The sequence below is a fragment of the Bufo gargarizans genome, chromosome 1, assembly GCF_014858855.1.
Source record: "Bufo gargarizans isolate SCDJY-AF-19 chromosome 1, ASM1485885v1, whole genome shotgun sequence".
Lineage (NCBI taxonomy): Eukaryota > Metazoa > Chordata > Amphibia > Anura > Bufonidae > Bufo > Bufo gargarizans.
In genome coordinates, this window is record NC_058080.1 from 539,431,628 (window position 1) to 539,458,819 (window position 27,192).

The 27,192-nt window shown below is 43.1% G+C and overlaps 1 protein-coding gene across 3 annotated transcripts; it reads left to right on the forward strand.

Moving 5' to 3' along the window:
* The first annotated feature begins 252 nt into the window (after positions 1–252).
* Positions 253–25,616, forward strand: SMPD4 (sphingomyelin phosphodiesterase 4). 3 transcript variants are annotated; one of them, XM_044275509.1, is made up of 19 exons: positions 253–382; positions 1,463–1,549; positions 1,645–1,787; positions 1,886–1,961; positions 4,298–4,406; positions 7,494–7,546; positions 8,977–9,128; positions 10,130–10,259; positions 13,112–13,183; positions 14,314–14,397; positions 17,139–17,284; positions 18,772–18,862; positions 19,633–19,739; positions 19,916–20,079; positions 20,167–20,372; positions 20,938–21,168; positions 22,234–22,365; positions 24,874–25,002; positions 25,175–25,616. In XM_044275509.1, exons 1-19 carry the CDS (start codon positions 341–343, stop codon positions 25,496–25,498), a joined length of 2,478 nt encoding a protein of 825 aa, XP_044131444.1. In that variant the 5' UTR covers positions 253–340; the 3' UTR covers positions 25,499–25,616. The 3 variants fall into 3 exon arrangements, with proteins under 3 accessions (XP_044131444.1, XP_044131445.1, XP_044131446.1); XM_044275510.1 differs by lacking the exon at positions 14,314–14,397; XM_044275511.1 differs by lacking the exons at positions 253–382; positions 1,463–1,549; positions 1,645–1,787; positions 1,886–1,961 and adding an exon at positions 3,319–3,745.
* Positions 25,617–27,192: the final 1,576 nt, after the last annotated feature.

A 27,192-nucleotide genomic window follows, 5' to 3' on the forward strand; every position in this document is an offset into this window, starting at 1 on the left:
CCTTTAAGTTCCCAGTCCGCCCCTGGTAGGGATCCTAAAATCTCCCTCTGTTTTTGAGGCGAGGATTCCTGATTGCGGAATGTTGGAGGATGCCTCGGGTCACTAGTGAAGGTAGGTGACAGGTTGGAGAGAACATCAATACATCCCTAGGAAGTTGGGTCTTCGAGAAAATGGCCGCAGGAGGAAGACGTTCAAGGACTAATTGTGAACCAGGCTTTTGCTTTCGTTTTCAAATTCGAACAAGTCAGGTGACGCATTTTGATGACGTCAATGAGACGTACCAAGAAACTTAGGTGTCTGGCGCGGGGGTTGAACGGGACTATTGGAAAAGCTTGAGACCATGAGTCTCCCCGGAGGGAGCCCGCAGCCCAGCTACCTGCTGGTGAGTGCCAGGCTGAGTGCTGAGATGTACGGGCACGCCACAGGAAAGCCTCCCAGGCTGTACTTCAGGTCTGCAGTCTTCTCCGAGGGAGGCAACCACTGAGGCTGCCAGGCTGTCACCCATTGTCCCCCCACCCCACAGTGCGGCATAGTTTGGGTAGCATGTCATTCAGGTGCCTGAGAAACCAGAAGCTGAAATGGTGGCATGGTTGTCGCTTTTGTAAAAGGGCAAGGAAAGAAGCTAAAAGACTAAGGCGCAGTTCAGACTTGACGACTTTTCTGCCTGAATTATGTTGCTTTTAGTGTTAAGCGAACTTTGTGTTTTCAAGTTTGGCGTACAAGGTTCGGGCTAGCTAAGAATTCTGTAGACCATAATGGAATTGGATGACGGCATGCACCACGGAGGCCTATAAGAGGCATTCCGTCACAATAGAAGCCTGTGCTGGCCGTAGACTTTTATTATGACTAGTGTTGAGCGAACTTGTGTTTAAGTTCGGCATATCGAAGAATCGCGTTATGGATTCCGGTATAACGGACCATAACGCGATTCTTTTATAGACGCCGAACTTAAAACACAAGTTCCCTCAACACTAATTATGACGCAATTCCTCTTCATAGGCTCGTGTGATGCATACTGTCATAGAATCCCGTTATGGTCCATGGTTGCGGAATCCATAACAGGATTCTTAGATAACCCGAACCTTGTACGCCGAACTTGAATCCACAAGTTCACCCAACGTTAGTTGCTTTCTGTCAAGTGCAATAGTTTAATTTTCGGACCGCACATCTCCAGCGCTATAATAGAAAATGCCTAATCTTGTCCACAATTGTGGACAAGAATAGGACATATTAAATTTTTTTGTGGAAAAGGAAGCACGGATGCGAAGTGCGGATGCGGACAGCACATTCTGGCCCCATTGAAAATGAATGGGTCTGCACCCGTTCCTCAAAATTGCAGAACGGATGCGGACCCGTTTTGCGGACGTGTGAATGGACCCTAACTTACTGCTCGAGAGAATATGCCATGTATTTAACCATTTACAGGATAATTAAAAACGTGTTATTTTTTTCTGCTAAACAGGCCTCATTGAAGGCTGACTGCATCAATAAACCCTTTCACCAGAGATGCCAGGACCTTGTCCGAGTCATTGAAGATTTCCCCGCAAAGGTACATACATAATGCACTGTGATAACAGCTTGGTGTTAATTCTTCAGTCTTTTTTGGTGTAAGTCATTTACCGTGGGCCATTACCTTTTATTAAGGAGCTGCATGCCATCTTTACGTGGCTAGTGGAGCAGGTCTTTGGCAGCCTGGATGGCAGCATTGTGGGCTGGAACCTGAGATGCTTACAGGAGAAGATTGCTCCTCTGGAATTCCATTCCGCATTGTTCTTCTTAGATCCCAGGTGAGTCTACGTGGTCTATCTCATCCGTGTTTTTCTTGTTGTTTTTTTGTTTTGTTTTTTCATTTTCACCTATTGACCATATGTTTCGTTTTACTCAGTGGTGCAATGATGAAGCTAGTTTACAAACTGCAAGCAGAGGAATACAGATATGATTTTCCGGTTTCATTCCTACCGGTAAGTGAGCGTTCCTTTGGTGTCCGTAGGAGAGGTAGTGTAACGGATCTCCTGGCACCCCGACTGGGTACCTCCGTTGATGGATGCTTCTAGTGCTTCCCGAGGGCTCCAAGCACTCCACTTGACACCGTAAGCACTGTCGACCCCCACGAACCACCGCAGCTTGGTTGGGATCTCGCAGTCTTCTACCCACCCTCGACCTACGACAAGGCTTCCAGGTTCCAGTGGGTGAACCTCTCTTCCTTCAGAGAGCGATTCAGGAACAAGCTCTTAAAAGAGCTCAGGGATTATAGTCAGGGGAGTATACAGCGTATAGCATTCCCCAGTGTAGATACAGCCTTTTCCCCACACACATGAGACGAGGTTCTATGTTGAGAGTAAAACAGGAACTCTTTAATGGGGCTACATGTCAGCCTTTTATGCAGGTCTTCCAGCAAGGGACACTCCCCTGGGGACCTTGTGGAAGACTGAGACAGTTTTTACATTAGCCAATCACATGCATTTACAGTATGGAAACACTCCCAGCAATAGTACACAACCCCCCTCTCTGCCTGTGATACAATTAACAAGCACGATGGGCTCTCCCTGTGATACAATTACCAAACACAAAGGGCTAACTTAATCACTCACAGGCAGAAAACACACACCCCAAAGCCCCACATATCCCCATAAATTATACATCCCTGGATTGCTCTGATCTGGGCGAACAACATATCCAGAAATCACCCAGATCCGAGCAGAGGTTCCTGTATTCAATGGAAGTCACATTTGACCGACCGCAAGCATTGCTTTTCTGCCCAAAACAGTTCCACAGATTTAGGCTGTGCGGCCAGTCTACCTTCTCCTTCAAAGTTTTAGTATATGGGCCATAATCCTGAGCAAAAGGCTTGCAAACAGGCTCCTCCAAAACTCAGTGGCGAGGTTATTTCCACCACAGGTAGGTACAAGGATTTTGCCGCTTTAGGCTACTTTCACACTTGCGTTCAGGGTTCCGCTTGTGAGTTCCGTTTGAAGGCTCTCACAAGCGGCCCTGAACGCATCCGTACGGCCCCAATGCATTCTGAGTGGATGCGGATGCGCTCAGAATGCCTCAGTCTGGCACCGTTTGACCTCTGTTCCGCTCAGCAGACGGACACCCGAACGCAGGTTGCAGCGTTCGGGTGTCCGTCTGGCCGTGCGGAGCCAAACGGATCTGTCTAGACTTACAATGTAAATCAATGGGGACGGATCCGTTTGAAGTTGACACAATATGGTGCAATTTCAAACGGATCCGTCCCCCATTGACTTTTAATGCAAAGTCTGGACAGATCCGTCTGACTAACTTTCAGACTTAGAATTTTTTCTGAAAGATAATGCAGACGGATCCGTTCTGGACGGATCCCATCGTTTGCATTATAGGAGCGGATCCATCTGTGCAGACACCAGATGGATCCGCTCCGAACACAAGTGTGAAAGTACATCTAACATATCATTGAGATGTGCCATCGCTTGATGATAGGTGGGGGTACATCTGAGGTACTCTTACCAGAAAGGAGGAGGAGCAGTGTTAAGAAGGCTATGGATGCCTTTGACTAATAAATTATTTTTCCTTAAGTTAGGGTTTACTTCTAGTTAAAAAGTTGCACCGAGTATCAGCCTGCTGTCTTCATTCCTTCGGCCATTTCCAGACCCCTACGACCTTTTCCTAGTTTCAGACTCTTCCCATGTGAATGTCCCTCATAGTTGGATGTGAGATCTGTGTGTCCAGGATGCTACTGTCTTCTCTATCTTTCATCTGTGGCTGGGTAATTAAATTCATTTTATTAAGACATTTCTAGTGAGCATGGTTATAGATATTCCCATAATCTTAAAATCGAGGAAATAGTTTTATTGGGCAGATGCACTACACAGTGCACCCTGCCGGCTCCCGTGTCTTAATAGATTTATTGGCAGCAGTACTGCAGAGTCGGTGATACACTGAGACTGTGTTGGGAGGGCGCTGGCTCTCTGTAGTATGGCTGCTAATAGGCACGGGGCCTGTGATCGCTGAATGTGGAGGTGACCCGAATGGCGTTCTGTTCAGTGAACCCCTTTAAATGTTGCTTGATTGTTGGTTTTAGGATGCAAATGAGAATGAGTGTAAGGTGTACGTGGCCTTACATTTACTTGAATGCAGCTTGGTTACAGTTACCTTCAAATCAGGTACCAGGAGTGGGGGTCAGTGATTTATAACGTTATAGCAATTATTTAAACCGTGATTAGATGGGAATACCCCTTTAAACGCAATTGATATTCCTAATCCATTATTTTCTATCCATCATTAGTAAGGATTAATTTCTGTATTTTGTTTTGTCCAGGGTCCTGTACGTGCGTCTATACAGGAGAGAGTCTTGCCAGAATGTCCTTTCTATCATAACAAGATCCAGTTTCCATCTTCTGGAGGACTTGGTCTACAATTGTCTCTTAGTATCCTTTACATTGCTACAACAACATAAATTGTGTGTGTATAGATAGATATAGATAGCTACCAGCAAGTAACCGCCCAACTTGCTGGTAGTGAAGAAATTTGTATATCACAAAAGTACTATTTTAAAGAATTTAAAGCACAGCCAGAGGTAAGAGGGGTATATATGGACTCTGCGTACATTAGCAATTACATTAAGTCCAATACTGAAAATTGCTGTTTGGGGGATGACAGAAATCCTTTAATATTGCATATGATGTAGTGGGAAACGGGGAAAAAATTCCAAAGGGGTGAAATTGCAAAAAAAAAAAAAAAGCAATTCCAATACAGTTTTATGTGTTTTTATTTACGACGTTCGATGTGTGGTAAAACTGACTGGTTACTTTAATTCTACAGGTCAGTTCAAATCCGGCAATACCTTATATGTAGAGTTATTCTTGCGTTTTGATAGTGATAAAATAATTAAAAAGTGGGAGAAAAAAAATCCGTTTTATTTTTTCGTTGCCATATTTTGACCCCTATAACTTTTTTGTAATTATGTGTATGGAGCTGAAGGGGGGGGGGGCTAACTTTTCATTGATACCATTCTGGGGTGTGTATGACTTTTTGATTTCTTTTTATTTTTTTTAGAAAATGAAGCTACCAAAAACGGTGAATTGGCCATTTTGATGCTTATTTCACTTTTGCTATTTGCCATATGGGGAATATATTTTTATACTATGGGCGTTTTCGCACATGGCGGCACCCATTATGTGTATTTATTTATTATTTTTATTGGGAAAAGGGGGGTGATTTGAATTTTTATTTTATTTATTGTTAAACATTATTTATTTTTACACTTTTTTTATAGCTCCCATAGGGAACTATAACAAGCAATCATTAGATTGCTATTCTCATAGACCCCAATGCACTAGCATTGGAGTCAGAAAAAATTGCTAGTTTCCTATGGTGCTCTATTACAGTTAAGGGCTCCATAGGAAATACTATGCAGCAGCCTCCTGTCACTCATATAGACAGGGGCTGCTGCACACAAGCTCCGGCTCCTCCGATTGCCGCACGGGGGAGCCGGAGCATCACCGGAAGCGCGCGCTACTGGTGTTTACGCGCTCAGATGCCGTGGTCAGGTAAATTACTGCTGGTTGCAGACATTAGCCATGGGTGTCTGCTATAAGAAACAGCAGGCCATCTGTGGCTATAGCCCCCGCTCCGCTCAGGAGAGGGCGCCACCTTTAAAGACCCAGCCAGCACCGTACTATTACGGCGCTGGGCGGGAAAGGGTTAACAGTGGAGCTGTACTTTTTATACAAACATTTTATAGATCTTACAAGTCCAAAGTCAAGACAAAATGTGGCTATTAAGAATTTAAATACCAGTAACAGGTGATAGAACGTGCATTGCAGTTTGACAGCAGCCTGCAGTAAATAACAGCTAGACAGAACTACTTCCATAAATTGGCTATTCTAGATTTGTTGATTAAGTTGCACAAACCCAAGTAGCTTGCTGCCCATGAAATATATCACAGCTTCGTAACTGCGTATCTGTAGCATCTCTGTACACAAATATATGTATGATGCCCGCTAGAGATGGGGCTACTGGAGATGAAGCCTCCATTATTATGATGGTCACTTTAAAAAAGGTTGTCTCAAAATTCAAACCTGGCCTGGTATTCCACCACAGCCAGAAATTCATCCAAATCCATGTCCAGTGCTACCAAACCCAGATCCATGTCAGCTTTTCTGTGAATGAAAATGTGCTACTGAGCTCTAACACCCCCTCGGATTTAGCATTTCTGCATTGCTAATTTCTCACTGGTAAGTGTGGTTCAGGAGAAGCGGCACGTGTGATTTCTGCTTTTCCTGGACCATCCATTGCTGGGCTGACACAAACTCACTGCATCATCGTGAATTACAGCCTGACCGCAGGTCTACTGTACCGCACTCACAACTATCATATGTGTACAGTGCAGTAGACCCGTGTCATGCTGGAACTCACAGCGCCATAGATCATGATGATGCAGTGAGATTGGGTCAGCTAAGCCATGAAATATACCCATTACTGCACAATATTTTATTTATTTTATTTCATTTTTTTTATTCGTTGTACTATCTGGAAGGTAAAACTGCGAAACATGAACATAAGCGCTTGTGTCCAGCGGAGGTGGCAATGGACCTGATGGCTCATTTAACAGTTACAGAGGAATCATAGTGCAGTCTTGTGTAATGCTGAGGCAGATTTGCTGACTGTCGTTCCATCATTTATATTCCATTGTTGGTGTAATTTCTAATAAAGACAGTATGGGAATCATTTGCAGCTTTTTGAATGTTCACTCCCATGGCCCAGTAGACTTTTTATAATTTAAAGCAGGGGTGCACAACGTTTCCTGGTCGGGGGCCACATTGCCAGACTGACCCAATGACGAGGGCCAAAATTAAAATTTAAAGGTGTATTAACAAATGAAATTTAGTACATGTGGCATATTGAACACACATTATATACCATTAATGTCTAGTTTCACTTCCAGGACTCCAATCTAATGGGAGAAATACATGTGAGAAGACATAGACATACATGTCTGTTACCAGATGGTTGGGGGCTGCACAGAATGGTATCAAGGGCCGCATGTGCACCCCTGATTTAAAGGGATTATGCCTTAATTAATGTGAAATATGATATATCACATGGAACCCGATGTCCCCACTCATTGCCTCTTTTGCTCTGCTAGGTTTATTTCAGGCAGGTCTGCTCAGGGGTTGTGTCCTTTCTGCTGTAGTTCTCTCCTTGTAACTGTCACAGATAGGGCTGGTGGCGGTTCGGGATTTAAACTGAGCGCGTGTGACCACCTCAGTGAGGTGGACAGAAAAGTAAGGAAAAGAACAAACAGCAGGTGGCGCTATACAGATACATTTTATTGAATAGCTCGTGGCTATGCTAAAAAAAAATGTATGACCTGGAATTACAAAAGTATTCAGATCCAGGGGCTGGTTTGAACACTGTCGAATATTTTTATGGCTTTTAGGAAATGCTCCAAATATTGTAATACATTTAGTGCATCTTTGGTGTCGAGTTTCTTTCTTTAATCTCCTCTTCAGATGCATTTGAGTATTTCATGTTTCACTTTGCCATCTTCCTAATCATACAGAGGGTAAGTAACCAAATTATTAGGCCAAATCTTCATGTACAATGAACAGTATGATAGAGAACACTTTGTGATAAGGCAAGTGATGCACAGATAGAAACCTGTTACTGAAAGGGAAATCCATGAAAGCTTCCCAGGACCCCAGTTGTCCTAACTGAAGGGAAGTCCGGTGCATTTTACAGTATTGGGAAGTCAATATGTGACTTCCATACCGCACTGTTGGCATTTTGTAAAGACGTGAATCAGTGCAAGTATGTGGTCCTAGAGAATGTTGGGGTCTTTTGTGTTGTGGTAAGGTGGTCTCTCCCCTTCTCAGTAGCTGTTAGTAGGCCAGTAGAAACTATTGAAATAAACTGGATTTTTCTTATCATATTAATCTAGGGCTGTTTTCACAGTTTTATTTATTTTTTGCCTTGTAAACTACGTTATGTTACATACATGTTCATTGTTACTGGGCAAAGGTTGCACCGTCTTTCAAATAAAGACCTAGGGGGTCATTTATCCAACTGGTGTAAAGTAGAACTGCCCATAGCAACCAATCAGATTCCACCTTTAATTTTTGACAGCTCCTTTGGAAAGGAGGAATCTGGTTGCTATGGGCAACTAAACCAGTTCTACTTTACACCAGTTTGATAAATGACCCCACCTAGAGACTATCTGATGACAATTTCAAACATGGCCAACTTTTTTCAGGTGGTCAGCTAAAGTGATCATTAATTGTTAAAGGGGTTTTACTATCACATACAATGGGGGCATATGGCTAGAATATGCCCCCATTGTCTGATAGGTGCAGACCCGCACCTACAACGAGAACGGAGCGGGGAAATAAGTGGAGGGCGCATGCGCAGCCGCCCTCCATTCATTTCAATGGGGCCGCCAAAAATAGCTAAGCGCTGGCTCGGCTCTATTATCGCCTGCCCCATAGAAATGAATGGGAGCAGGGGCCACGCATGCACGGTGCGCTCCCATTCACTTCTATGGGAGCAGCGGCTTGGTGGTGGACGGACCCCGGGAAATTCGAGGTCTTCCAGCCACAGCTCTCCCTGCTCTGTTCTCGTTGTAGATGCAGGTCCCAGAGGTGGGACCCACCCATGTCTATCAGACAATGGGGGCATATCCTGGCGATATGCCCCCATTGTATGTGATTGGAATATCTCTTTAAATTTCACCAAATACACAATAGTTCTGGTTTGTTTGTTTGTTTTAGTCAACTTTTTAGACAAATATGTATGAATACATTTAGTCAACGAAGGAAGCAAAAAAAGAGATGCACTGTACTGATTAACCTGTATGCCAAGCAATATTGCAATGCTAAGATATTGTAATATACCAATCATATTGTCTGATTATTGACTAATCATTTCATTCGCCTATGGTCAGACTGTAGTTTTCAGCCTCCCTTCAATAAGAAAACGTAATGTTTTTCCTGTATACAGAACTTTATCACAGGGCAAGTTTGCAACTACTCTGATAACGCCTACTACATCTTGGTGGAAAAGTACCTGAATTGGTTCCTGCCTATAGAAGGAAATGTCCCCCCACCTCATTTCTCCAACCCCGGAGGAGCCGTTCCATCACCTGCACCGAGGTACTCTGCTCTGCTTGGTAGTTGGTGGTTATGTGGGTCTAATTGCATAAAACTGTGAAGTATTAGGATTATCCAAAATATATCCGAATCACAATATAGCGCCCACTGAGGAGTTTGCGCACTAGGCAGAGGAGTAACTTAGGCTGGGTTCACACGGGCGTGTCCGGATTAGGTCCGGATGTGTCCCGGTGTATTGCGGCAAACCCGCGCGATTAGGTACGCAATTGCAGGCAGTTTTGACTGCGATTGCGTTCCGATGTTCAGTTTTTATTGCGCGGGTGCAATGTGTTTTGCACGTGCGTGATAAAAAACCGACTGTGGTACCCAGACCAGAACTTTTTCACAGAAGTTCAGGTTTGGGTTCGGTGTTGTGTAGATGTTATTTTCCTTATAACATGGTTATAAGGGAAAATAATAGCATTCTGAATACAGAATGCTTATTATGTGGTCAATTGAGGGTTAAAAAAATAAATAAAAATTAACTCATTAACGTTCATCATTAAAGAAGAGACCGGGAACTACTCGATCAAGAGGAGAAGGTGAGTTAATTTTTATTTATTTTTTTAACCCTCAATTGATCACCTACTAAGCATTCTGTATTCAGAATGCTATTATTTTCCCTTATAACCATGTTATAAGGGAAAATAATACAGTGAATAGACTGTCACCTAGCAACCATGCGTGAAAATCGCACCGCATCCGCACTTGCTTGCGGATGCTTGCGATTTTCACTCGGCCCCATTCACTTCTATGGGGCCTAATAAACGCACAATATAGAACATGCTGCGATTTTCACGCAACGCATAAGTGATGCGTGAAAATCACAGCTCATGTGCACAGCCCCATAGAAATGAATGGGTCCAGATTCAGTGCGGTTGCAATGCGTTCATCTCCTGCATTGCACCTGCGCGGAAATCTCGTGTGAACTCAGCCTTAAGTTATTTTCACAGTGTGTTCCTGTCTGGATTGAGAGTATGACTTATGTCATTTTGTATGTACAGATCCCCATCAATTTCATTAGCTTCGTATGGGACGAGCCCCAGTCTTTTAAAGAGACACATTTCGCACCAGCATTTGGTAAATGCTGACCCTGCAGCTCAGGAGATATGGAGATCGGAGACCTTATTGCAGGTGAGTTCCACAGTTGCAGTGGGTGGGGGGATTTGAGTAGATGGCTTTAGTCTTAGGCTGGGTTCACACCTGAGCGTTTTACAGCTCGTTCCTACGCGCTGTAAAACGCACAACAGGCAAGAACCAATGATTCCCTATGGGAATGGTTCTCACCTGGGCGTTTTACAGCGCGTACGATCGCGCTGTAAAACGCCCGACGCTCAAACAAGTGCTTGAGCTTTTTTTGGGGGCGTTTGTCGCGCGTTCCCGCACATAGATATTCGGGAACGCGCGACAATGTGTGCACCCCTGTCTCTGTATGCGCGATTGTAAACGCCCGTACAATCGCGCATATAGAGCGCTCGTTTCCGAACGCTCAGGTCTGAACCCAGCGTTAGGATTGTAGAGTCAGTCTTTATTGTTTTAAATTTCTTAGGGCTAACAAGGACAGGCGCTGTACAGGTGTGGCGCTCTGATTGGGCAGGTGCAGGAGCTGCCCCCGTCTGATCAGCAGCAGGGCCCCAGCTGTCAGTAACGGCCAAGCCCCTGCTTTATATGCTAGCATCGATGCATACATGCCTTGTATGCCGCTGTCAAAGCTGACTGTGGCATGCATGGGGTTTGTAAAGGGTACGGGCACCCTCCCCCCACCTCTATTGGGTCCCTGTGTTGCGGTGACAGGGACCTGATTGCTGGGAATGCAGCCTGATGCCTTCCACAGGCATCGGGGCTTGCCTTCTACAGAAGACCGTGAGACCCAGCCCCCTAGGTATCACAGGCAAGAAGGCTGTCGGTGTATTACATTGGTAGTAAACTGGCAGTCAATGCATTACAATACACATATTGTAATGCATTGTAGACGGGATCAGACCCCCAAAAGATGAAGTCACACAATTGGGCTAAAAATGAAAAGTTAAAAACAGACATTAGGTATCGCCGCATCCATAATGACAGGCTCTATAGAAATATCATATGATCCACCCCATCAGGTGAACACTAAAAAAAGAAATAAATAAAAACTGTTCCAAAATGGCTTTTTTTTTTTTTTTGTTGCCTCAGAAAAAGTGTAATATCAAGAAGTTGTATGTACCCCAAAATGGTACCAGTCACCTCAAAAATAAAGGCCAGCCCCTGCATAAGAGAATTGCCAGAAAAATAAAAAAAAATGCCTTTCAGAAAATGGAGACACAAAAACAAGATTTTTTATTTTTTTTCTAAAATGCTTTATGTAAAACTGAAAAAATAAAATAAAATACATATTTGGTATCATAATGTCCGTAACAATCTGCTCTATAACAATAACACATGAGCTAACCTGTCAGGGGAACATCATAAAAACGGTGCCAGAACTGCCATTTTTTTGTTACCTTGCCTTAATATCAAGTGATCAAAAATCATATGTACCCCAAAATAGTACCAATAAAACTGTCACCTTATCCTGTTTCTACTGTGGGGTTACATCAGGGGGTCTTCTAATGCGACAAGGCAACTTAAAATTACCCTAGTAAAATCTACCCTCAAAACCATATGTTGCTCCTTCCATTCTGCGCCCTGCAGTGTGCCCATACAGCGGTTTATGACCACATATGGAGTGTTTCTGTAAACTGCAGAATCAGTGTAATAAATATTAAGTTTTGTTTGGCTGTTATAACCCTTGTTGTGTTACAGGAAAAAATTTATTAAAATGGAAATCTGCCAAAAAAGTGAAATTTCTTCTCCATTTTTTTCTTTTAATTCTTGTGTAAAACCTAAATGGTTAACAAAGTTTGTAACATCAGTTTTCAATAACTTGAAGTGTGTAGTTTTTAAAATAGTGTAATTCTTATGGGTGGTTTCTATGCAGAGTGACTTCATTCATAACTGAACTGGTCCTTTTAAGTGGGTTTTGAAAATGTTCTTAAAAATTTTAAGAATTGCTTCTAAAATTCTAAGCCAGGGATCAGTAACCTCTGGCACTCCAGCTTTTCTGAAACGACATCTCTCAGCATGCTCCATTGACTTCTGTTAAAGATACAAGAACGTCCAAGCAAGTGTGCATACTGGGAGTTGTAGATTCACAGCAGCTGGCGTGAAGAACGTTGCTGAACCCAGGTCTAAGCCTTCTAATGTCCCCAAAAAAATAATAATTCTGTATATTTTAGAATTTTTTAAAATTAGGTTTTTTTTATAAATAAAGGTAAATTATATAAACTCATTCACTACTATCATGAAGTACAATGTATCATGAGAAAACAATCTCAGATTGGCTTGGATAAGTAAAAGTGCTCCAAAGTTATTACCACATGTCAAATTTCCAAAAAGCCTGATCCTTAGGCCCCTTTCACACGGGCGAGTTTTCTGCGCGGGTGCAATGCGTGAGGTGAATACATTGCACCTGCACTGAATCCTGACCCATTCACTTCAATGGGGCTGTGCAGAGGAGCCGTGATTTTTCACACATCACTTGTGCGTTGCATGAAAATTGCAGCATGTTCTATATTCTGCGTTTTTCACACAACTCAGGCCCCATAGAAATGAATTGGGCTGTGTGAAAATTGCAAGCATCCGCAAGTAAGTGCGGATGCGGTGCGATTTTCATGCATGGTTGCTATGAGATGATGGGGATGAGCAACTCCGGACCCCATTAAAGTAAATTCACAGTATTATTTTACCTTATATTTATAGTTATGGTTATAAGGGAAAATAATAGCATTCTTAATACAGAATGCTTACTAAAATTTAGATTTGAGGGATTAAAAAATTAACTCTCCTTATCCACTTGATCGCGCAGCTGGCATAGTCTTCTCTCTCCTTCTTTCAGGACCTGCAAAAGGAAAACCGTATAAGTTACTGATAGCAAACTAGTAATTGTGATGTATTCTGCCTTTCTGTAGATATTTGTCGAAATGTGGCTTCACCATTATTCCCTTGAAATACACCATAAAATGCAGTCTCCGCATGCTAAGGTAACACCCCATTTTTGATTGGCTTATTTTTCTTATTAATACTGTTGTAAATTCCTTTTATTAGCGGTTTGATATGACAGATTCTATAAATTTGTTTTTCTTTTTTTGTGTTTTGTTACAAGTCTTTCTCTGCTGCCTTTTTAGTTTTCTCCTAGTATTGTCAATGCTTGTGCATGTGTTTTTTATATACAGTATGTTTTCTATTGTTTTTATGTTGATGACTAAGCATTCCAGAAGTAGATGGCAATACTCTGTATGTCTGGGTTTTGCCATGTTGAATTCTTTCTAGCCTAGTGGCCCAGGAATGTTTTAAAATGGCCGTCGGCAACCTTTCCTAGACTGTGATATGGACTTGTTACCACCACTTGCAGAACTGCCTAGGGGTGGGTGGAATCGGCCTCACTACACACTAAGCTCCGGCACTTGCGTATACTACACATTGGTGAGAGTTCCTGTCAGGCTGCTCAACTATGATGGTGTATCGTAGGATGACATCATTGCCATATATTGTAGAGCAGTGTAGTGCATAGTAAGCCCCCCAGATAGCTCTCCAAGTGGAGGCAATCGGTCCTGCTCACAGTCTAGGACAGGATGCTGTTGGCCTCAATGTAGACATTTATGACGTATTTGCAGGATATGCTAAATGCAGGTCCCACCTATGGGACCTGAACCTATGTCCAGAATGGGGGTCATGACTCTGACCCGGTGAGGTGGTTACACGTCTGTGGCTCTTTCCAATCTGTAAGGGTTGTGGAAACAGCCTTGGACACTTGCTCATGCGTGCAGTTACGTCTCCATTCATTGCCTGTCTGGAGGCGGAGGCTGCCTCACCAGATGGGGTGGAGGTCAGGGGACCCTCATTCTCCACATCTGTGTAGGCTCCAGAGTTGGGACCCACATCTATCAGACATTTATAGCAAATCCTGTGGATATTCCATAAATGTCTAAGGTGGGAATACCCCTTTAACTTGGCCACAGATTGAATAGTAGTTGGATCTCACATGCTGCTGTTGTTCTGCCCACTCAGTATGTTTTCGCTCATTCCATGTTTTGTGTTTTTGTTATCTCTCTATTTTTTGTCCCTACTTCTTCCCAATTTCTCATCACCCGTTGGCTCCCATGTGTCTCAGCTGGAGGCGCTTCACCACAGGCTCAGTGTGTCCAGTACTTCCTACATTAGTCCTGCTCTGCCCGGGTCCCTCCTTTCATACCAAGTACTTCCAGTTCTCTGGAACACACTTCTATGTTGTAAATGATTAGCGCTGGGGAAGGATGGGGCTTCTGCCTTTCTTCGTCACTTTTTAGCAAATGCAATCTGGGGGTTGATGGGCACAGGCTGCATTAAAGGGGCTCTAACAATGCGTGACTATGGTGTATTGCTTAAAGCAGCTTTGCGTCTCTTTGATTTATGCTTCTGTAGATGCCGCTGTCTGCATTCCAAACTGCTTTTTTCCCTCCATCCGATGGCTTCACTGGGTGCTGCTTTGCCTGTTTATTAGCTGGGACTGTATGACAGGCAATAAACTGCTTTGGCTCACCAATGTATGATTTTTGTATGTTACCTGTAGATATTAACAGAAAAGGTGCATTCATTCTAATGAGCAAGGCTACTTTCACACTGGCATTTCTGGGTCCACTTGTGAGATCTGTTTCAGGGCTCTCACAAGCGGCCCAAAACGGATCAGTTAAGCCCCAATGCATTCTAAATGGATAAGGATCCGTTCAGAATGCATAAATTTGGCTGCGTTTGGTCTCTGTTCCGCTTTTTAGGCAGACACTAAAACGCTGCAGCGTTTTGGTGACCGTCTGACTATGCAGAGCCAAACGGATCCATCCTGACTTACAATGTAAGTCAATGGGGACGGATCTGTTTTTCACTGACACAATATGGTGCAATTGACTTACTTTTTTATATTTATTTTTTATGAATAATGCAAACGGATCCGTTCTGAACGGATACAAGCGTTTGCATTATTGGTGTGGATCCGTCTGTGCAGATACAAGACAGATCCGCACCTAACGCAGGTGTGAAAGTAGCCTAACACATAATTTGGTAACGTAATGGCACATGCTACATAACAGTACATGAAATGTCTGTAAGTCGGAGATGGCGGCATAGACTAGTCTTTTAGCCTTTAGGATACCAGAGGTTGTGTTGTCCTTGAGCCATTACTTTTTTTTTTTTTTTATATTTCCAGTCACATAGCTGTATGAGGGCTTTATTTTTTGCAGGACAGGTTGTTCTTCCTAATGCCATCTTTAATTATGGCATTAAATTTAGTGTGAAGCGGGGAAAAAATTCTAAATGGAGTGGCATTGGGAAAAAAAAAACGCAATCCCACTACCGTTTTACGGGTTTTGTTCCCACAGCGTTTTGTTTATGGCAAAACTGACCCATGCCCTTGATTCTCTGGGTTAGTACGATTGCAACGATACCCCATATGTATAGTATTTTTTATGTGTAAATAGCTTAAAGGGCTTCTGTCACCCCACTAAACCGTTGTTTTTTTTTTTTGGTTTACTTATAATCCCTATAGTGCGATTTCTGCATACATAAGCTAAATAATCATTTCGGTTCAGTAGAATATGTTAAAAACGTAATTTTAAAATATGCAAATTTTTAAAGCAGCCGCCTCCTCCGATCCTAAAGACGCCCCCTCCGCATGTTGATTGACAGGGCCAGGGAACGGGATCGTCCTCTGCTGGCCCTGTTTGAATTCAAAATATCTCGCCTGCGCCGTACCTGTCTTCAATCGGCGCAGGCGCACTGAGAGGCGGCCGCTCCATCCTCAATGCACCTGCGCTGATGACGTCACATCTACACCCGGCGCAGGCGCATTGAGGATGGAGCGGCCGAGCGAGCGGCCGCCTCTCAGTGCGCCTGCGCCGATTGAAGACGGGTACGGCGCAGGCGCGATATTTTGAATTCAAACAGGGCCAGCAGAGAACGATCCCGTTCCCTGACCCTGTCAATCAACATGCGGAGGGGGCGTCTTTAGGATCGGAGGATGCGGCTGCTACCAGCAAGTAGCCGCCCTACTTGCTGGTAGCAAGGTAATTTGCATATTTTAAAATTACGTTTTTAACAAATTCTACTGAACCGAAATGATTATTTAGCTTATGTATGCAGAAATCGCACTATAGGGATTATAAGTAAACCAAAAAAAAAAACGTTTTAGTGGGGTGACAGAAGCCCTTTAAAAAAAAAATTTTGATCACCATATTCTGACCCCCATAACTTTTTCATACTTATGTCTACTGAGCTGTTTTGGATTGTTGTTGTTATTATTTTTTCTTTATTAATATTATAGGCGTTTTCGGTCGCGGTGATACCCAGGATGTTTATTGTTGTGGGGTTTTTTTTGTTTTTTTTATTATACGGAAAGGGGGTGATTTAATCTTTTTTATTTTTTATCATCATTTTAAGGCTAAATGACCTTTTTATAAATTATGTTTTTGAATTTTTCATTTTGATCTATAAGCGATTAAAAAATATTACAATTTCTTAGCATTTTGCTCATTTCTTATGTTGGCCGGCCATCTGGTGGCCAAAATAAGAATTTCAGCATTAATGCTCTGAATTTCTTCATAGAGATTCAGGGCATTCAGCGCATGTACTGAGGTCTCGATTTGCACATTCAGGTGCTGTGATCTCACTTGATCATGGCATCTGAAGCATTCAATTACCACGATCGGCATAATTGCCGGTTGCGGTAATTAGCTGCAGGTCTCATGTACAGCGCTGGTAGCTAATGGGTTAGGCACTGCTATTGGCCTCTGGAGCTGACACTTTAAACCACCGCATAAAGGATGAATGCAGCCTTTACTAATGTCATAAGAGTCATCTTCAAATGCAATGCTTGTTTTTTATTTTATGGCTGGGTACTGCTATTAGGCTCATGCTCTGGAACGTGTGCACAGTAGTAAAATGCCCCCCTCTGTATCCGATTTGCAGGAGTCTTTCCAGCCCACGGAGGAACATGTGTTATTGATCAGAGTTCTTGTGAAACACTTGCACGCCTTCGCCAATAGCCTACGACCGGAGCAATCATCCCCTTCTGCTCACTCTCACACACCGAGTCCAATGGAAGAGTTAAAAAAGTGCGTGAGTTTTCTGCTAGTGCTCTATTTACAAAACTGGCAAGTCCAATTGTTTTGTGGAACTTAGATAATTGGATTGGCTCACCCTCCAATAACAAGGAATGGGTGCTCCCCCTGAAAAAGATATCCCCAATCTTTTGGAGTAAATGGACTGAATGAGTAGATATGAGGGGCACACCTACAAATGAAAATCACATGGACCACCAGCCAATACGTATGTGTAATTAATTATTTATTAACACCACACTATAAAATAAGGTGAGGATCCTCAATGATCACATTAAAACATGCACATTTGCTAAAAAACATAAAACCACATAGAGAGACTTATATAATAATGTGTAGCAATGTCACTGATGGATGGTGGCTTTATATAGACTAGATTGTGTCGTGTTTGTCTATGTGTACAAACTTTGAAATGATTCAGATGCACAATGTCTCTATTTGGATCTGAAAGTTCAGGCTGTAGCCAATATTTAAGAATGCATAGACAGTCTTGGTCATAGGTTATCTTCACAGCATGTGTCACTTAGTCTGCTGCTAAACCGCACTGTGTGTGGACACACTACTCGCTGTTCTGATGCGATGGAGTGACCGATTACTCGTGCTTGGCGTGGCGTCCCACGTGTTGCAGCATCGATGGTCTAAGCTCCGGTCCGCTCTTTTAAGCAGGTAGGTAGATTGCCGAGGCAGGAAAAACAATAAGTTTAGACGCCGGGGTCGAAGGTAGTCAGGACCCGATGTGCTGTTCGGCGTTGCTTGGTGTCTTTTGATCCAGACACAACAAAACTTGTGTTTCTTTCTGTCCGCTGTGCAAAAAGCGCTTCCGGAAATTCAAAGATGGTGCGCAGATGATAGGCTGCGGTTTCTTTCTTTACTCAAGACTTGTGTACACCAGACGCGTTTTGGAGTTGGCAGTGACTCCTGCCAACTCCGAAACTCCGAAACATGCTGTGAAGATAACCTATGACCAAGACTGTCTATGCATTCTTAAATATTGGCTACAGCCTGAACTTTCAGATCCAAATAGAGACATTGCGCATCAGACCCTGTGCATCTGAATCATTTCAAAGTTTGTACACATAGACAAACACGACACGATCTAGTCTATATAAAGCCACCATCCATCAGTGACATTGCTACTTATTATTATATAAGTCTCTCTATGTGGTTTTATGTTTTTTAGCAAATGTGCATGTTTTAATGTGATCATTGAGGATCCTCACCTTATTTTATAGTGTGGTGTTAATAAATAATTAATTACACATACGTATTGGCTGGTGGTCCATGTGATTTTCATTTGTAGGTGTGCCCCTCATACATACTCATTCAGTCCAATTATTTTGTGCAGGAGCGGACTGGAAACATGTTACACTGGCTAGATGTATGGGTGCAACCAGTTTTGAAAGCTCATATCCGTAATCAGTGACTTTTCCGCTTATATGTTGTTTTTTTTTGTTGTTGTTGTTTTTTCACTTCCTTGTTAGAGTTGTTATCCCAAGATTCATCCAGCCGAAGCTATACATCTTTCTGCAGCATTGCTTTGGTCACTGGCCTCTGGATGCCTCCTTTAGAGCGGTATGTAGAGTTAAATATTTTTTAGGTTACCTGTAAAAACTAATATGGATAAAAACAATGGTTTTGCCCAAAATTGCCAATATTAGCTTTAGATATTTTTAACTGCAACTCTTAATCTTAAAGGGCTTATCCCGCCTTCTGCTTTCCAAGCCGCTGCTCAGTCAGAGGGCGTTGTCTTTTCTATTGATTGATCTACTGACTCTGCCTCCTTTCTTTACGTGCGTGCTCCTGTGTGAGCCGGAATTCATTCCAGCAGCCACCTCTGCGCTCCTACTCTCCTATCCCTTCCTGCAACTACATACCCATGTTAAGTGGACTGACAAGCGCAGGAGAAATAGCCAGCGTGCAGGCGCATTCATTTCTCTGGGGGGGGGGGGGGGGGGACTGAGGAAAGTTATTGTCCAGGCCCGTGAGTCAGGTCGGGCTGTGTAGAATAAAAAAAAACAGGAGGCTAGCGTGCAAGCGCGGCCACCGCGCCAGTATCGCAGAGGTGGCCGTAACTAATAACTACCAGATGTAAATAAGGCTGCAAAAGAAGGTCATTTATAGAGGAAAGGAGGAGGAATGGCCAATAACATGTATTGGGTAAGTTGCTGGTGGTGGCATAAACAACTGATTTAAGCATACTTGAAAACATGGGATAGCCCCTTTCTAAATTGGTTGTTTCACCTCTTCTTTTGGACACTTGGTTTTGTAAAGGGACCACTTTGGGCATTTGCTTTTTTTTTTTATAGGTTATTTTATATTGGAAAGATGTCTCCTCTTTGCAGGTACTGGAGATGTGGCTGAGTTACGTGCAGCCCTGGAGATATGTTCCTGAGCGATCTTCTTCACCTCTTAGCAATGAACCACAGAACCGTGCAATCTCCAATAAATGGTGAGTAGACTCCAGCAGCCGGAAGGGCACATTATGATGGAAATACCGCTTTAAATCATCTGGACAGTCAATTTCTCGATTTATTCTGCCCTGACATTATATGTAAATTGTCAGAACAAATAATGAAGAATTAGCAGTAGAGTACACCTGCATTTATAGATGTTCTTTACCCACAGGGCTCCATTTGTACAGGAAAACCTGCTCATGTACACAAAGCTGTTCCTTCGTTATCTTAACCGTGCCATCCGTAGTGACCTTTTCAGCCCCAAGAATGCACTAATGCTTTTCAGAGTAGCAAAGGTTTTTTCTCAACCCAATCTTCCTGAAATGATCCAAAAAGGTAAAAAAACAAAGCCTTTGGAGAAGTGTCAGACGTGCATATTCTCCGTTCTCCATGTATATAAGCACTGTCTTCCAATCCTTATAGGTGAGCAATTACTCCTAGAACCAGAACCTGTTATGCCCCACCGGCATCACCGACTTCTTATGTCACCAAGCCTCAGCGGAAGCTTTCTTTCATCCTGGCAGCCGCCAATTGCAGACGCTTCTTTCAAGATAAAGAGTCACGTGTACAGCCTTGAGGGGCAGGACTTCCAGTACACGCAGATGTTTGGTAGTGAGACGAGAAATCTGGTAAGCATACTATAAGAAGGTACAAAATACACTCATAGAAATGGCAGATACAATTCGAAAAGTCAGCTAAAAATGTAAACTTTGTATTTTCAAATATATTTGTCTAAAAGTAGTATGAATATGTATAGGCTGACGTGCTCTAATTCGGCTATATGGTCTGGTCCTGGCCGTAGTATTCTAAAAAAATTCTGCTAACCTTATTGGTGTCATATGTCAAGTAGAGATATTATGGGTAGAAACAGAGAAGGGAAGTGAGGCAAAATAATCTGCAAGTCAGCCATGACTGAACTGCGTACAAGAGGAACACTGCAGCATAATGAGACCTATAGTTGTCTTATCGGATTTTTACCACAACGGCAGGTACCATTAGTGATGTGTTTTTTAGCAAGATCCTTTTTAATGCATTTCTTTTAATAAGGTTTGCAATCCTTTATATTCAAATGTGCTGTACATGCGTAAACATTATATTGTTTATATACCTGTAAATATAGATCTCTGTTTAGTGCATATAACAGTGCCCACGGTTTTCTCCTTCGGGGCATGCCTAATTCAGTTTTATGCATAGGTTCTGCGACTTGCTCAACTGATCATACAAGCCAAGCAAACAGCTAAATCCATCTCTGACCAGTATCCAGATTCAGGCAGCCAGTCACTTTTCTCTTGGTTTGGGTTGAACAGTCAAGATCAGAACAACACTTACACAGGGAATGACCTTGACGAGTCAGGCTATGACAGCATTCGGAAAACCGATGAACACTTGGAAAAATCGCTGGAGTATCTCTGTCAGATTTTCCGGGTAAGTGTGCATATGAAAAAGGAACCCTAAAGCGTTTGGTCTGCTTTAGACATTCACCTTATCCATTAGCCCTGCTGATTTAATAATAGGGGGCAACTGCATAGAGCAGGGCTCACTCTGCAGGACCCAGCTTCTCAATGCTGGAATATGTACTACAGCATAAACTCAGATCTGCTGTACATATAATTATGTATGTGTGTTCGAATGCACTATTTTTGTGCAGTTTTTTTTACTGTACATGACATGCGTAGGGATTTTATTGTGGTTTCCATATCAAAATCCGCATGTGTTACTTGTGTATCTAATTGTGGATTTTGACACAGATTTTGCCCCAGATCTGTACTGAAAATCCCCACAAACTGACCTGCTGCGAATTTCAAAATCTGCACCGCAAGTCAATTTCCGCGTGGAAAACGTTCACACCGTGTGCATGAGTTTTTGAAAAACTCATCTACTTTGCTGGTACTGTATTACTGTGTGGTTTTTCCACACAGTGTGTATTTAGGCTACATGCACACAACCGTTGCGGTCTGCAAAACGCGGATGGTGTCCGTGTGCGTTCCGCAATTTGTGGAACGGGACAGACAGCCTTTAATATGACTGCCTATTCTTGTCTGCAAAGTGCAGACAAGAATAGGACATGTTATGTTTTTTTTTGCAGGGCCACAAAACGGAGCAACGGATGCGGACAGCACACGGAGTGCTGTCCGCATTCTTTGCGGCCCCATTGAAGTGAATGGGTCCGCATCAGAGCCGCCAAAACTGCGGCTCGGATGCGGACCAAAACAACGGCAGTGTGCATGAGGCCTTAGTCTGATAGACCCCCTGCATCAATTACCATATCAGACTAATCTTAGATCTTTTCTATGACCAGTCATCATAGAAATGTATGTGGTAGTCCAGATTCCTCGTTGTTATAGCTACATACTAAATTCTAAATGCAGCCCCATATTTTATGCTTCACAAAAGGGCTGTATGCGATATCAAGGACGATAGTGTTGTGATTCACATACCGACTATGGTGATGGATTTTTCATGAATTTCTTTTTTGCACCCATTTCTTAGCTGAATTCTGCACAGCTCAGTCAGCTTACAGTACACTTTGGGAATGCACAGGATGAAAGCCAGAGGAATAAATTGCCTGACTTTATAGAGAATGAAAATGGTGTTTACCTGACACCACTAGGCAGACAGCAGGTAAGATTATGTCTTATAGCTTGGCTAAGGGGTAAAGACACCATTCTCTGGTGTCTTAAAGCTTGTTCACATGTGCGTTCAGAGGCTCCGTTTAGGGCCTCCATCGCAGATTCTGTTAAAAAGACCGGACAAAAAGCAGAATTCCAACTGAAAATTGAACTGATTCCATTGTAGTTATGTGCCAAATCTGACACTTCCATTATTTTTCCATTTTTATTTACCCATGCCATTGCAATTTACCATCATCCATGTCCCCCAGCCCCATGCCATTTGCCATTTACCATCATCCATGTCCTACATCCAGTGCCATCAGCCCCATGCCATTGCGAGCATCATCATGTCCCACAGCTAGCACCATCAGCCCCATGCCATAGCCATCCACCCGCTGGCTGATAGAGTCCGCAGGAGACCGACCGCATCTTCTTCCCAGCATTCACTGGGAGGAATCTGACATCACACACAGCGTCAGCCAGCGCGGGAGGCCAAGGAGCGGTGAGTGAGAAGCTTCTTCAATTCACTACCGCTCCGTGGTCATCTATCGCGATATAACTAAAATCTATATCGTTGCCTAATTTATGACTATAGTATCGTATATCGTTTATATCGCTCGCCCCTACTTGGAATGTCCTTTTTCAAACAATACAAAACATATCTCTTGTTTGGTAGCAGGTAGAGATATGAGCAGCTAAAGCAGCCCCCCACATCCCCTTCAGTCTGGAGGAGGAGGGGGAACAGTTGCAGAGCTGACAGCTGCAGGAGGAAAGGAAAAAAAGTAACAATATATAAAAATGTGGCATTATCATTGTAGTGACCCACATAATAAAATTATTTTTACCACACAGTGAACGCTGTAAATAAAGTCCACTTAAAATTGCTGTTTTTTGATTAATTTTTTTTCCCCCTAAAAATAAAATAATTTAAAAAATCACTATATGTACACCAAAATGGGTCCTAAAATACTTACTACTAATCCTGCAAAATAGCAAATGTATTTAGAAGAAAAAATGTAAAATATTATGGGTCCTTAAGGCTAAAATTTAACGGGTTAAAATGCAATTGTGTCCCCTGAGATGTCCTCAGCAAGATTTACTGCAGACACAATTAAAAATCTACAATCATAAAATTGACATTTTTGGGAGATTTTTTTTTTCAAATTTTAACGTGACTGTTAGGAGGTTAAGAAATGAACAATGTATGTAACTCATAAGACAGTTCTTTATTACCGTATTTTTCGCCCTATAAGACGCACCGGCCCATAAGACTCTCCTAGGTTTTTGAGGAGGAAAATCAGAAAAAAAATATTTTGAACCAAAAGGTGTGCTTTTGGTGGGTTTGAACTAATGACGGTCTGTGCATGACACTATTATGGGGGGATCTGTGGATGATGCACTGTTATGTGGGGGATCTGTGGATGGCACTGTTATGGGGGGAGCTGTGGATGGCACTATGATTGGGGGGGTCTGTGGATGGCATTATGATGGGGGGGGGGTCTGTGGATGGCATTATGATGGGGGGGGGTCTGTGGATGGCATTATGATGGGGGGGGTCTGTGGATGGCATTATGATGGGGGGGGGATCTGTGGATGGCATTATGATGGGGGGGGGGGGGAGATCTGTGGATGGCATTATGATGGGGGGGGGAGATCTGTGGATGGCATTATGATGGGGGGGGGGAGATCTGTGGATGGCATTATGATGGGGGGGGGGGATCTGTGGATGACATTATGATGGTGGGGGGGGTCTGTGGATGACATGATGGTGGGGGGGGGTCTGTGGATGACATTATGATGGTGGGGGGGGGGTCTGTGGATGACATTATGATGGTGGGGGGGGGGGTCTGTGGATGACATTATGATGGTGGGGGGGGGGGGTCTGTGGATGGCATTATGATGGGATCTGTGGATGACATGATGGTGGGGGGGGGGGGGGGTCTGTGGATGGCATTATGATGGGAGATCTGTGGATGGCACTGTTATGGGGTAGTGGATCTGTGGATGACACTGCTAGAGCGGCCCGCCGCTCAGTATGTACTGTATTATACGTAGTGTATCTAAACTGAATAATGATGCGCCCCCCTGCTTCCCCATCTGTACCGTACGCTCTCCCCGCCTACTACAGTCCCTCCTCCCTCCTCACTAATACACCGCAGACTGCGATGTAAATTGCCAGCATTCACCCCATAAGACGCAGGGGCACTCTCCCCCCCACTTTTGGGGGGGAAAAAGTGCGTCTTATGGGGCGAAAAATACAGTATTAAGCCTGTTTAACAGGGGAGGGGGGCAGATGCCTTTCTTTATGACCAAGAACCTAGAGAACTACTGCACCACAGACTATATAGTAAAGAAGGGGTCATACAAAACTACAGGTTTACTAGATAATAAAATTATCTGTAATAGCTACATGTGGCCACATTTTAAAGAACACAGAGAAATCTACATTTTGTAAAATTTTCCCCCATTTAAACTTCAGTTATTTTACTAAAGACAGTCTTGTTTTTTCTAATTCCAGATAATAAATGGATTGCGCAAGTTTGACATACAGTACCATGGTGATCCTGAGCTCCAGCCGATCCGTAGCTATGAGAACGCTACGCTGGTGCGATTACTGTACCAGCTATCTACTATAATAAATGAAAGGGTAAGGTCCTGGAAATGTTACCTTTTGGATTTTGCTTTCCCACTGATAAGACTTGGGCTAATACTGTCTCACTTTGGGCAGGTTCTAAAAAAAAAATCCAAATGGGTGGTTTTGTGTTACAGAATTGCTTTACTGTACTTCATCATAGCAATTTCTATCTTCTGTCTTCCAGTTTGGCAGTACATTTGCTTCACTTTGCAGAAGACAGGACTTTCTGGGAAGGTTTTGCAGTTATCACCTGATCAGCAATCCCACTGCACAGAGAATGAGCCCCATGCTATCCACTAGTACCTATGACCCAACTGTTCCCCGAATCAGTCTACGATTCTTTGCCAACTATCGAGTCCTGCTGAATTTGGCTCTTTTCTACTTTGTGTGTGGCAGAATGCTGTCTATAGGACCCGTTTCCTGTACGCTCCTCCTTCTTTTTGTATACGTTTTATATGCAGCGATGATGACTTTACTCACTGATCACCGGAGACCACACCAGGACTGACGCATTTTCTTTTTATATGTATGTTGTTTTTTTTTTTTGTTTTTTTTTAATGATGTAGACCGTGTATTTTAAAAGTGGAAAAAACTACAACAATAATCCAGAATTAAATGGAACGCTTTATAAATTTCCTCGGTGTGTTTGAATCATCTATAGCCGGTAGAGACAAATTCCTGTCATACTTCACTAAGTAATTACTTGAAACTGCGCCGAAGTTCACACCTAGATGGAATTTATCATAAAAAAAGTAGCCAAAAGTTGCAAAACAATTTTACAACTACAGCTACTTTCACATTGGCGTTTTCAATTCCGCTATTGAGATCTGTCATTTTATGACTTGGCGTCATTTTTTTCATGTGTATTGCAAAGGGTAAATTCTACATGATTTCAAGAATCCGCTTTTTTTGCGCTGATTGTGGAGTTTCAGAAAATAATGCACTATAGTAATAGATGCAAACATAACATTTGGACTAAGCCCTCACTCTAATGATTAAAATCTGAGACTCTTAGCCAATACATTTTGTTTAAAACACATCTGTGCCCACCTACCCAGCACCAAGGTGGTCTCGGTTTAGGCAGGTCCTACGCTAAACCTCCCTATGCCGTTATGCATAGGGAATAGCATTCATGTGCACTTTTGCCCCACCTATCTAATGGGCGACCTTGACTAAGGTGGTACATATAGGTGTGTGCGCTCCTCCTCCCACCGATTGCTGCTGCACATGGAGGTAACTAGGAGCAACACACTATATGTGCGGGGTCTGCACTCCTGAGCATAAATGCATAACGGCATAGGCAGGTTTAACGTAGGACCCACCTGAACTGAGACCACCTTGGAGCTGGGTAGGTGGGCACAGATGTGTTTTGATCCAAATGTATTGGCTAAGAGTCTCAGATTTTATAATTAGAGTCAGGGCTTAGTCCATATGTTATGTTTGCATCTATTACTATAGTGCATTATTTTCTGTGACTATATACACTCACCTAAAGAATTATTAGGAACACCTGTTCTATTTGTCATTAATGCGATTATCTAGTCAACCAATCACATGGCAGTTGCTTCAATGCATGTAGGGTTGTGGTCCTGGTCAAGACAATCTCCTGAACTCCAAACTGAATGTCAGAATGGGAAAGAAAGGTGGGCTACAACAGCAGAAGACCCCACTGGGTACCACTCATCTCCACTACAAATAGGGAAAAAGAGGCTACAATTTGCACGAGCTCAAAAATTGGACTTTTGAAGACTGGAAAAATGTTGCCTGGTCTGATGAGTCTCGATTTCTGTTGAGACATTCAAATGGTAGAGTCCGAATTTGGCGTAAACGGAATGAGAACATGTATCCATCATGCCTTGTTACCACTGTGCAGGCTGGTGGTGGTGTAATGGTGTGAGGGATGTTTTCTGGGCACACTTTAGGCCCCTTAGTGCCAATTGACCATCGTTTAAATGCCACGGGCTACCTGAGCATTGTTTCTGACCATGTCCATCCCTTCATGACCACCATGTACCCATCCTCTGATGGCTACTTCCAGCAGGATTATGCACCATGTCACAAAGCTCGAATAATTTCAAATTGGTTTCTTGAACATGACAATGAGTTCACTGTACTAAAATGGCCCCCACAGTCACCAGATCTCAACCCAATAGAGCATCTTTGGGATGTGGTGGAACGGGAGCTTCGTGCCCTGGATGTGCA